Here is an 11,331-nt window from a genome sequence, read left to right as displayed (position 1 = left end):
TGCATTTTCTATCAGCAGTACTTTTCAGTGCAGATTGGGCAAACATGACCTTATGTGGTTACATGGAAAGTACAGAGCAGTTAAAATAAGAAAAAGAAAGTGGGGGTGAGTGTGACGACTAATCATCACTGTGTCCTCAAATTGACAGAAAGTATTAACAATTAGAATTCATCCAATGCAATCGTGTTATTTACTTAATGGCTATTACTTTCTGCAATCTAAAATGATTGATCGTTAAACATAATGCCCTTGAACTTGAACGTGAACTTATTTGGAGATCCACCTTACATGGCTGTGAGGTATATGGCCTTATTTGGGGTTCCACCTTCTAAATCTGGCTCTCGGGGGGGCGTGGCTAAAGAGTACATGGGCGATACGTCACAGCCTCTCAAACAGGCTGAAAGGTAGTAATTGACTACATAACAACTAGGGGGATATAGTTTTGACAATTGTATTGCGGTATAAGGTATTTCACCTGGTCTGCTCCTATAGGTTATTGATATTTACTTTCTGGAATGGAAACGCTGTATACAATACTGAATTTATATGAATGTATATGAATACAGGAAATGCATATATCAACAAAACTATGCTGATCCAAAGAATGCCATGTGAGAATATGAGAATGTACTGTTGACATTTTCTGCCAATTGGAAATTCAAACCAAACCATGCCGTTTTGAATTGATTGTTTTGCTTTATTTTCTTTAAGAGGTGAATTTGATTTGATGAAAGAAATTCATATATGACAGTACATATCCAGCAAACACACACTTATTTACTATCACTTTACCACTCATAAGGGATTGTTTCCCTTTAGGAGTAAGGCACGATTAAAAAGAGAACCAAATTACTGCAGACAAGACAAACAAGACCCTTAAAAAAAGAAAGCACGGAATATGTAGGCGTAGGGCGCCTGGGTTATGGAAGCAAGTCATAACAGTGGCAGCACTGGTGCCATGCTCCAAATAGTTATCTGCAGAGCTTCCACTCTGCCATGAAGTAGAGAGAGTGTTCTAGACCACCGGCTGAACGCTGTCTTGCTCAAGAAGAGGCGTGTAGTGTTCCACGTCACCGTTCTGAAAAATAGAAGTTAATAGCATTTGAAAATACAGTAAAATCACAAACTTGGTCAAATGCTGTACTATTTACATCAAGGCCAAGATGTGATGCGTGTAATACATACATTAGCACACACACACACACACACACACACACACACACACACACACACACACACACACACACACACACACACACACACACACACACACCGCCTTTCAACGTGCTCCGAACAATGGTCCTTGAAGGACAAGTATTTCCCTCCATAACTTCAGTACGATCCATTCACATTTTCTTCACATTGTCCAAAAAAAAAAAAAAAAAAAGTCTTTAATAATATATGTTTACACTGCCACTCTTGGGTTCCCAGGGGTGGACACGCTGTACCTTTTCCGACCGTTCCCCGTGTCTCCACACCGCCTTGCAGCCCAGGACCACAGAGCTGATGGCAATGCAGAGCTGCAGCACCGACAACACGATCAAAATGCCGTTGATGCCCCTCACCAGCCCCTGGTGCGACAGAACGACAGCATCAGCTCTCAAATCACGAAAAAAAAAAAAAAAAAAAAGCTTTTTGAGAACAAGCGAGAACACAAGTGTTGAGGCTTCATTAACCCATCAGGCGATCGGTTCAATATTTACATCAGAAATCCCTCGGAGATGTGCTTTATTGAGATGGAAACCCTTCAATTGTAATGTATTGCATTATGGGAGAAATCTTGACATACACAACACCCACCAGAATAATCTGTTTGCCCTCCCTACATCTCTCCAGGTATCTCTCTTGCCGCCTATTGTCAGCTGAGGGCGTTGTAGTTCCGTAGTAATAATAATCCCCGTCTCTGCACAGCCACCACATGGAGATGTTGGCTAGGTTGATGCTGTAGAGAACAATGGCTGCGATGGAAAAAGCAACTCCTGCCATGTTCATCGACACAGTGACAAGGCCCTAAATTGTGGGGAAAGAAGAAAAATGATCAGTTTATTGATCTCCGTGGGGAAATACACAGTACGACCGTATAGCTTCGGAACTCACCAGGCAGGGACTGGGGAACTTCTCGAGCAAGATGCACATTATGCCGAAAAACACAAACTAGAGAAAGAGAGAAAAAAAAAAAAAAAAAAGACAAAAAAAAAAGTCAAACACAACCGATACAAGAAAGATTGAATATTGATATACAAAAACATGTACATAGACAGACACCACAGAGACTGCATTTACTGTTTAAAATTTTTGTTTATTTTTTTCGTCCATTTTTTTTCGGCTTGTATTTAATGTTTTGTCATTAGGTTTATTGTACATTACCAATACATGTTTTTTTCTCATTTAAAAGGTCCGGCTTTCTGGTTCACCGTTTCATGTTATTAGTTATTGTATATCGCCACATTTTTCCGGTTTATTTTGTGGGTTAATTTTTTTTGCGCTATATTTTGTTGTTTATGATTAGATTTAGTGTATATTGCCATATGTTATTGTGCACAGTTAACCATTAGGTTTTATTGTATAATTCGTATCTATCCATCCTTCTTTCAATCTATCGAAGAAAAGGTTACATTTCACTGTCTGAAACTGGTGGGTTTAATGATCAAAGAATGCTTCAAACACTTTGAATTTTAAGTCAACTGGGAGACTTCAGCTCTGTTAAAACAACCGTTTAGTTATTGTTGGCTGACAGACAGTACCTCTGCAGTTACCCCTGATGTGCACTGTGACAACAATCTGCATGCGCGGTAGGGGTGGCGGATTGATTGTCCACGACAAGATTGTCCAGATTTCATATTTTCAGACCTGCATTTGGGGCTTTTAAGGTACCGTACAGTCCACCAAATGTGCAGTAAACCAAAATGTAGAAAGAGCTGTGCTGTTCAGAATCCCCATTCCAGGGTAAACAGTGTGGTAGCGCGGCTCATTCCCTTCCGAATGTTGTATTTGTGTCAAAGATGTGGCGGTGAGTTTCAGAGCCAATCTCCAGGCTAAGAGGGACGACTTGTCAAGGAGATACATTTAAATAAAAACAATTCTCTCGTGAATTCTCTCTGGTTTTAGGATGGAGGCAAATAACGAAAAAACAACGGTGTCGTTTCCTTACCAAAGCGCCAAACCAAACAGGGTACTTGGTACTGTCCATTTCCCACGAAGAGGCATCTCCGTTGGTTAAGAGAATGATCGCCAAGCCAATGTTGAGCAACCCAATCAAAATCTGCAAAACCTGTGATAGAGGTTATAAATCATTCCGATTATTATTTTTTACATTCATGTTTTTCTTTTCTGGGTTTTTCCTCCACCACCTGAAGGCTTAGGACGAGGGGTCTGATTGTCATCTGCCCGATGTCGGTCCAAAAAGCCCAACTACATACAGTACAGTACAGGTTTGTGTGATTTGGAATACATTTTCAATGTGATCCTTTCAAACGTGATCCTTTGTGATCCAATGTGATTAATTAAAATAGTCTCATTGTCTATTATTTATATTAGTATATCTTGCATAATCTAGGTCATAAAAGCCATGGAAATATATTTAACTACGTTACGATTTGAACAACCAAACCAGGGGGGATATCACAGGTTTTCAATTATCGTGGGGTTTTTTTTCCAAAGGACTTTTCAAGCACTTCAAAGGGGCTATTTTCAAGGTATGCCAGTGCTTAAATTGCTGAGGATGAAATTCAAGCACTTCAAGCACCTCGAGGACCTGGTCAGAACCCTGTCTATAATTTCAGTCAAATTTTTCACATTCCCGTCACTTCTCAGAATTCTTGAAGAGGAAATGCACATGTCATTTTGTCCTTATCAAACAAATATAAATCACAAAAAAATAAAGTACATTGTTCATCTTCTTTTCGGCAGGCATCAAACGGGTAAACATGGAACGTATCAATCCGCAACATCACAAGAAGAGTGTATTTTAGTGTTTCAGGCTTCTCCACTCACCCCCAGAGCGACCTGGGAGCTGCCCTGGACCCTGCGCATGTTCTCCGACACGGAGCAGCACACCGGGCTGTAGCACAGCGCCTTAAAGATCTGGCAGAGCGGCGGCCAGGCGCTTTGGAGGTCAGTGCTCATGGTTATCAACGTCAGCCCATCTTTCTTGGTCATGGTCACGGACATCCTGACTGCGGCTGCAGAACGAAATAACACATTTAAAAAGGGGGTCGGTCAATTGGGTCTAACGGGAATACAGACTCGGAGAAGGGTGAAAGGTCAGGGATACGGCATTTGGGCGGGTTTGGACGTGTCTTCTAATTATATAAAAAAATAAAAAATAGGTGAGTGGGTGGTTGACTGACATATTTGACTGACGTATCACAAGTTTGATATTTTGGAACAGTCACACGGCCAAAAGTTACATTTTTCAGAACTTTTGACAAGTCTCCCCAAGCTGCAATCACAGATGCTGTGCTTGAAGTGACAAATATTGCTTTGGCGTTTACTTGACATTATTGCAAAATACCTGGGCACGTGGTGCAGAGCCACTGAAGAGACTGAAGGCAAATCCCTAAATCTTTGAACCATTATTTATCAAGACTGTTAGAGCAGACCACATGTCTGTATGTGTTTTGAGGAAGAGGCATTCTAATAAATGGAATAATAATAATAATAATAATAATAATAATAATAATAATAACATCAATAATTTAATAATAAAACTAATAATAATAATAATAAAAATTAAAAATAAATAAATAAATAAATAAACAAACAAATAAATAAATAGATAAATCAAAATAATTACAATAATAGTAGTAATAATAAATAAATAATGATAATAATTTCAGTTTTGCATGGCTGAAACCCCTTCCTCCCTGAGACGTTATGTAAAGACACCGAGAACAACACATTCAGAAATACTATTTTGAAGACAAAAAAAAACACCACACACACATTTTGGAACCGTTGTCTTTAACATGGAAACCCGTTTGTCTGACACTGCACTTACGTTAAGGCCGCCAGCGCCGGCACGGGCTCCCTGGGGCTGATTCCGCTTCCTTGTGGCGCAGTTAGGAAGGGTTTGGGGCTCGGCTCGGTACTGTTCAGTTCCTCCTGTTCTCGGCAGTACCGCCTCCGTCTGCAGGCGCTCAACTTTAACTGTTTCCTGTCTGATCTCCAAACCATTTATCTCACTTCCATTTGTGTCATTATTATGAATTGATGATTGTGAGTGTGGTTATATGTATATGTATGTGACAAATAAACCTCTTGAATCTTTTTTTTTTAAAGCTTTTTTTTTTTGTTTAGCCTGTGCTGTCAGCATGCTGGGCATACAACACGGAGTATTTGTGCCATTGCATCTGGGACAGAGTTAGTCTGCGAGTGGAGTTCAACTTCTCAACCTGCAATGAAACTCTTTATTAATTCTGAAATCACCTTGAACTGCTGCGATAACTCTGACTTGTGGACGACCTGTAGGATGATAAGAGCACAGTTTTATATATATAAAAATATACTGTATGTTGTAGAGAACCACTACCAACCCCCCCCCCCCCCTCTTTGGAGAACAATTTATCCGGTTTGGGTCTATAAACAACTGATCACTCCAAGAGGGGGAGAATCACCACGGGTGAAACAATTAAACATATAACCAAACAACATTTACACGAAAACATAAACATTGCACGACAACATGTATTGAAAAACAGTTAATTAGATCCAGGAAAACTAGAACTACAATTGGGCACGTGGCCTCTACCTGTCATAGTTATGGCAGTAAATGAGCGAGGAAAGGACACACCAAGTGTGTGCGTGTGTGTGTGCGTGTGTGTGTGTGTAAAGGCACCACGTGTGTGTGTGTGTGTGTGTGTGTGTGTGTGTGTGTGTGTGTGTGTGTGTGTGTGTATGTGTGTGTGCGTGTGTGTGTGATGGGACCGTGTGTGTGTGTGTGTGTGTGTGTGTGTGTGTGTGTGTGTGTGTGTGTCGTGGCGCCTCCAAGCAGTGGAAAGGGCCCCGAAGCCCCCCCTACCGAGCTCTGCAGCCGCATAGACACCCTACAGCTGCAGGAAAGCCCCGAGCACCCTGCTCTGCGGCCACAGAAGACACCCGGGCCCCAGGAGAAGCCGGAGGGCCGTGGAGCAACCCCCAACTCCGGCCCTGAGGAGCATAACGCAGTCCCAGGTAGCATGAGGAGACAAAAGTCTCTAAATCGGGTTTCAATTCATTGGCAAGAAATGTACATGATTTGTCATTGAATTCAAAATAATTAGCTCTTGTCCGTTGCATTAGGAATTGTGTCTTTTGATGCATGATATTATCAAGTTGAGATTTAATTGTCCGGATCTCATTTTGGATTTGCTCAGTTGATGAGTGGGCTAGTTGGGAGTGCAACTCCTTTAGTCATTGTTCGAGTTTATTTTGGTATTCTTGCCCTTTCTTTTTCTTGAGAGTGGAGAATAAAATAACACTACCTCTTAGAACTGCCTTAGCCGTTTCCCAGAGTAAGGATGGTGATATTTCAAGGGAGTCATTCAGTTCAATTGAGGAAGTCCATTCTATAGAAAATAAATGGTTAAATTCTTTATCTGTCAAAAGTGAGTCATTAAACCGCTACCTGCCGGGAGGGTTTGTTTAATTTATGAGGTTGACGTAAGGTGCCTGTGATCGGCAATTACAATAGGGTGAATTTCAGGATCAGTGATTTTGGACATTGCGGAGTTACATGTCAAGAAAAGGTTGATTCTAGAGAAACTTTGGTGGGGTGGTGAATAATATGTGTTTTGTCTAGAATGTGGGTTACTTGATCGCCAACAATCACCAATAGCAAGATCACTCATATATTGTTTTATAGTGTCCGACGAACGCCAGGATTTGTAAATATTTCTGGCTTGTGAACGGTCTAAACGTGGATCCAGCACTGTGTTGAAGTCTCCTCCCAATATGATAATTGAGTCAGAGAATTCTAAGAGTTTTGAAAATATATTGTTAAAGAAGTTTGGGTCATCCTCACTGGGGCCATAAATATTAGTTATAGTTAATTTGATGTTACCTAAAATTCCATTAATCATTATGTAACGCCCTTCTGGGTCTGATATTGTGGTTTTATTTTGATATGGGATACTTTTGTTGATCAAGATAGAAACGCCTCTTCATCTTGAATCTTGAATGATTGTTATGATGATGCTGATGATGATTATTGTTGTAAATATTCGTAATTATAGTAATTATAATTACATATATAATCATAATATAATAACAATATAATAACTAATAACAAATATAATATAATTACCTTTATTTTTATACCACCTTTTATAAAAGACAAGCAACTGAAAGGGTTTTACATTAATAGAAGGCAATCAAATAGTAACAACAATAATCCCGCGCCACTCCGCCAACATTCAATTTTCACTAATTCCTTCTCCAAATATAGATTGATGTGGATCAAACTTAGACGACAAAATGTCTGAATTGCCCCGAATCCAACACACGTAATTCATGTCCGTGGGTTTTATTATTATTATAACAATGACAATAATGATAATGATAATAATAATAATAAGACAATTCAACTTTCGCTTTCTTGATTTATTTATTTATTTTTGTTACAAACAAGAAAGGAGGATTATAAAGCACGGCAGGTGCCGCTAAATTCTACCAATTTAAATTGATAACTGTTTGAATGAGGTCAAAACCAGGGAAGTCCATGGCAATGACACCAAAGCATGGCCTGGGATGATTTGGCAAAAACTGCATCAGGTACTGATTCAGCCAGGGATTGACCTTTTCAGCCACCCGTTTTGGAGTTAAAAACATACCCCAGAATGTACCAAAGCCAGAACCACCAGAGGACGTCAGTACCATATTACTCCCTCCGCACGCATCGCTGGCTTGGCTCAGTTGTTTGATGAGGGATTTGTCCTTCTCTTTCGTGTCAACGACGGTGTCCCCTTTGCTTTCAGTGTTGAGCGGGATACCCAGGGTGAAGGTGTTTTTCTGGACAAAGACTATTTTACCCCTGGCCCAACCCATATGAGGCATCCCGGAGCTCACCCAGACATATTCGTCATTGGAAATAAGTTTCTGCACCATTTCGTTCACGTTGCCTTTGTCGGAAAACTCCGGTCTCACTTGGATCAACACGACCTCGCTCCTAAATAGTGACAGAAACTCTCGGACGGTGTCTAGGATCTCTCTCAAAGTGCTGTGCTGGTACATCACACCGTGCATGGCGTAAAGCGTGTCCCCAAGCGCAAAGACTTTGAGGTCCAGGTAGCGCACGCCCACCGCCAGCTGGTCCCTCAGCGGCCAGGCCTGGGTCTCCGCCACAGGGCCTCCATGGGTAGCCATGCTGTCATGGGTTCCGGGGAGGGTGATCTGAGAGAGACTGCGAGAGTCCTCAATTCCCGCCATCCAGGGAATGTTGTAGTTGTCTGGGAGTTGGAGTTGTCCGTTATCGTTGAAGAAACGCTCGTCTCCATGGCACAAAACCCTAACATCAATCAAAAGTTACCATATTTTGTTGTTCATGTGTTTATTGCTGGGCTTTGCCTATCTTTAAACCCATAATTTCACAAGTCTGATTTATGTGGTGCCAACTAGCAAATTGGCACCAATATTGTATCTGTCCCAAAATGTTTATACTCACATGAAACAAAGCCAAGTAAATGGGAATAGCAGACATCTTCGGCTGGACTTCATTCTTACTGCAAAACCTGCATTGGTAAAATGGTTTAATGTCAAAGAAATGTACGGTGTATTCCTATACTAACAGAGATAAGCCAGTATTTATAACATTTGAATAAACAAAAATAAATGTTACATTGGCTATCATACCCTGAAGACCTAAGATTTTCACAGCTCGCCGACCCAACTCGTCAGGATGAAGGGTAACAATACAACTAAAGTGTGGATCACCACCATAATTTATATTGCTCACTAATCTCAGTAATTATGGGTGTGGAACGATAACACGAAGGGTATAATCTTCATAACCTTATGTACCATTAAGGCAGGTCAGTAGAGTATGTTTGCATTACAAATTTGTCTTTGTTCGCTGTCCATTTTGACAAAGTAGGTCCCAAGAAAAAAAGTAATTGTGAAAAGAAATTTTGCCAATTAGATTAGATCATATTCGATTTTGTGATGGCTTTATCAAAAGCAAATGCGAGAGAACAATAGCAACAGCTTTCCGGTTGCCATTTGCATTACAGTGCGTTCCGTCACCTGCCATTTGCGTGTTTATTATAAAATTATAAGATAATTTCTAATGCTAAGAGCCAAAGGATAAAAGTCCATCAACTTTAACCATGAATTTGGTCATTAGCCAGAAAGACATGTTAGGACCAAGCCCTGCTAAATCATACTACATCAAAACGAGGCCATTTAACAATCAGAATTTTATTATTTTTACTCAAGAAATAGTTATACAAATAATATAACATTATTAAGTAATATTTACAAATTTTAAAGTTTTGCCTTGATGGAATAAGACTGAACTTTGTCTATTCAAGTTCAATTTAAGAGATTATTTGTCACATACATATACATACGGTCATACATACATGCAGTGAAATGTCCTGACACCTGGCTCCTGGCTCTAAAAATACTAAAATGTGCGTAAACGACACGAGGCAGGGGGCGGTGCAACAATCGCGATAATGGGTTCTATGATTATATAATAGAATAAATTGCCGGTGTTGTATTAAATATACATTTAAATCCTCCTAAATCAAACTGACCTTAACTTACCTCCAGTGCTGACCTCACAGAGGTTCAAGCACATGGGGAGACACGGAGTGTCTCGGAAGCTGACTCACAAATCTGAGTTGGGAGTTAATCTCCCCTTCACTCTTGCATGCAGTCACAGTGGGACTCAGCGTTTGCTGCAGAGGGAGGGAGACAAAGCATTTCAAGTGCGTATCTATCCAGCAAGATGCACAGTCCGAGGAAGTGGAGTGTGCATTGGCCACTGAAGTGACCTGTGCCCAAAATGTGAGGAGCCACTGCTCATGGTTGTGGAGGGTGTATGTTGGAATGGTTCATTATTTTCTTGGCTTACGGGGAAGCAGTAGAAAAGTGTTTTTTAATCGAGGAGCATTATGTAACAGGACATTTTAAAGCTGGTATTGAATGGCATAGGGCAGTATGACGTGCACATAAAGTATAAGTATACTGTATAGTGTCTTTGTGGACTCCGGGATAGGAGGACTGATGTTTATTCCCAATGCTGATTTCTAGAAAATATAATACGATTTGAAAAAATATTGATTCCTAAATTATTGACTATTAAATAATTGATTAAAAAAAAAAACATAGATCAATATTAAGTAAAAAGAAAAAAAAAAAAAAGCAAGAATAAACATATTCAAAAATGTATATTATATACATATATATGTATATGTATTTATTTATTTTTTTAAGGAAATCAACATAACGAGGGAAATCGTATGCGCCACAAGTTGCTCCAGAAAAGCCAGTTGAGAAAAGTGCACAAAATGGAAAATGTACAGTAAAGGAAACGAAATACACTCCCTACACAACAAAAATGTGTTATGTTAAACACTGGTTGAAGGTTATAGGAACCACTTCGGGTCTGTTCGAGTTAAAGATGCAATATTTCCCTTTTAAAATGTATAAAAAAAACAACTAGATTTATGTCACACGTTTAGTTGAGTTGTGCACCTAAATTATCCCTCATGTTCACTACAGTTCTCAAGCCAGAGAAATCGGTAATTTGAATGAAGTGTCAATCTGGTAACGGACCGTTTCATTCGGTCGACTGTCATGGCGTCTATGCCCGTTACCGAACTCCACTGCTATAACTTCCGGGGCAGCGCGGGGAAAACACCGGATGCGACGTCAGACACCCCGCCGTAACTCCCCCCCCCCCCCACACACACACACACACAAAAAAACATTTTTCTCCTCCATTATTGTTTGTGCTGCTCCACCGTTACTCGGCTCCTGTCGTCGAGTGAACCGCGGGTCATTTATTGTCGCCCGCTGCGCGCGTTCCTTTCGCGGAAGGTCGCCGTCCGCCCGAGCGCACACGCGACAAACGACGCACTCGGCGGCCATCTTGTTTGTTTTGTTGTTGTTTCGATCGCCCCCCTGGCGACGGACGTCACGCAGCGCCGAGCGGCGGCGCCCTCCAGGCCGGCGGGGGGCGGCGCCCTCCAGGCCGGCGGGGGGCGGCGCCCTCCAGGCCGGCGGGGGGCGGCGCCCTCCAGGCCGGCGGGGGGCGGCGCCCTCCAGGCCGGCGGGGGGCGCCGCCCTCCAGGCCGGCGGGGGGCGCCGCCGCTCCTCGCCCGCGGGCGGCCGCAGCGCTGAGCTCGTCCC

At 41.5% G+C, this 11,331-nt stretch overlaps 2 protein-coding genes across 2 annotated transcripts; both read right to left on the bottom strand.

The window, feature by feature from the left end:
- Positions 1-676: 676 nt before the first annotated feature.
- Positions 677-5,116, bottom strand: LOC307234412 (uncharacterized protein). The gene is made up of 7 exons (XM_080006116.1): positions 5,000-5,116; positions 3,994-4,181; positions 3,152-3,271; positions 2,098-2,154; positions 1,801-2,010; positions 1,449-1,571; positions 677-1,078 (listed from the first exon to the last, which is right to left on the bottom strand). The coding sequence occupies exons 2-7, from the start codon at positions 4,168-4,170 to the stop codon at positions 1,016-1,018; spliced, it is 750 nt and encodes a 249-aa protein (XP_079862242.1). The 5' UTR covers positions 4,171-4,181; positions 5,000-5,116; the 3' UTR covers positions 677-1,015.
- Positions 5,117-7,644: 2,528 nt separating this feature from the next.
- Positions 7,645-8,700, bottom strand: LOC307233716 (1-phosphatidylinositol phosphodiesterase-like; the record flags this gene model as incomplete). Its single annotated transcript, XM_080005114.1, has 2 exons — positions 8,639-8,700; positions 7,645-8,482 (listed from the first exon to the last, which is right to left on the bottom strand). The coding sequence occupies exons 1-2, from the start codon at positions 8,689-8,691 to the stop codon at positions 7,645-7,647; spliced, it is 891 nt and encodes a 296-aa protein (XP_079861240.1). The 5' UTR covers positions 8,692-8,700.
- Between the last annotated feature and the right edge of the window lie 2,631 nt (positions 8,701-11,331).

This window comes from Zeus faber, assembly GCF_960531495.2.
Source record: "Zeus faber genome assembly, chromosome: 8".
Classification (NCBI taxonomy): domain Eukaryota; kingdom Metazoa; phylum Chordata; class Actinopteri; order Zeiformes; family Zeidae; genus Zeus; species Zeus faber.
Note: the sequence above shows the minus strand (reverse complement) of the source record. Positions and strands in the feature narration are given on the sequence as shown.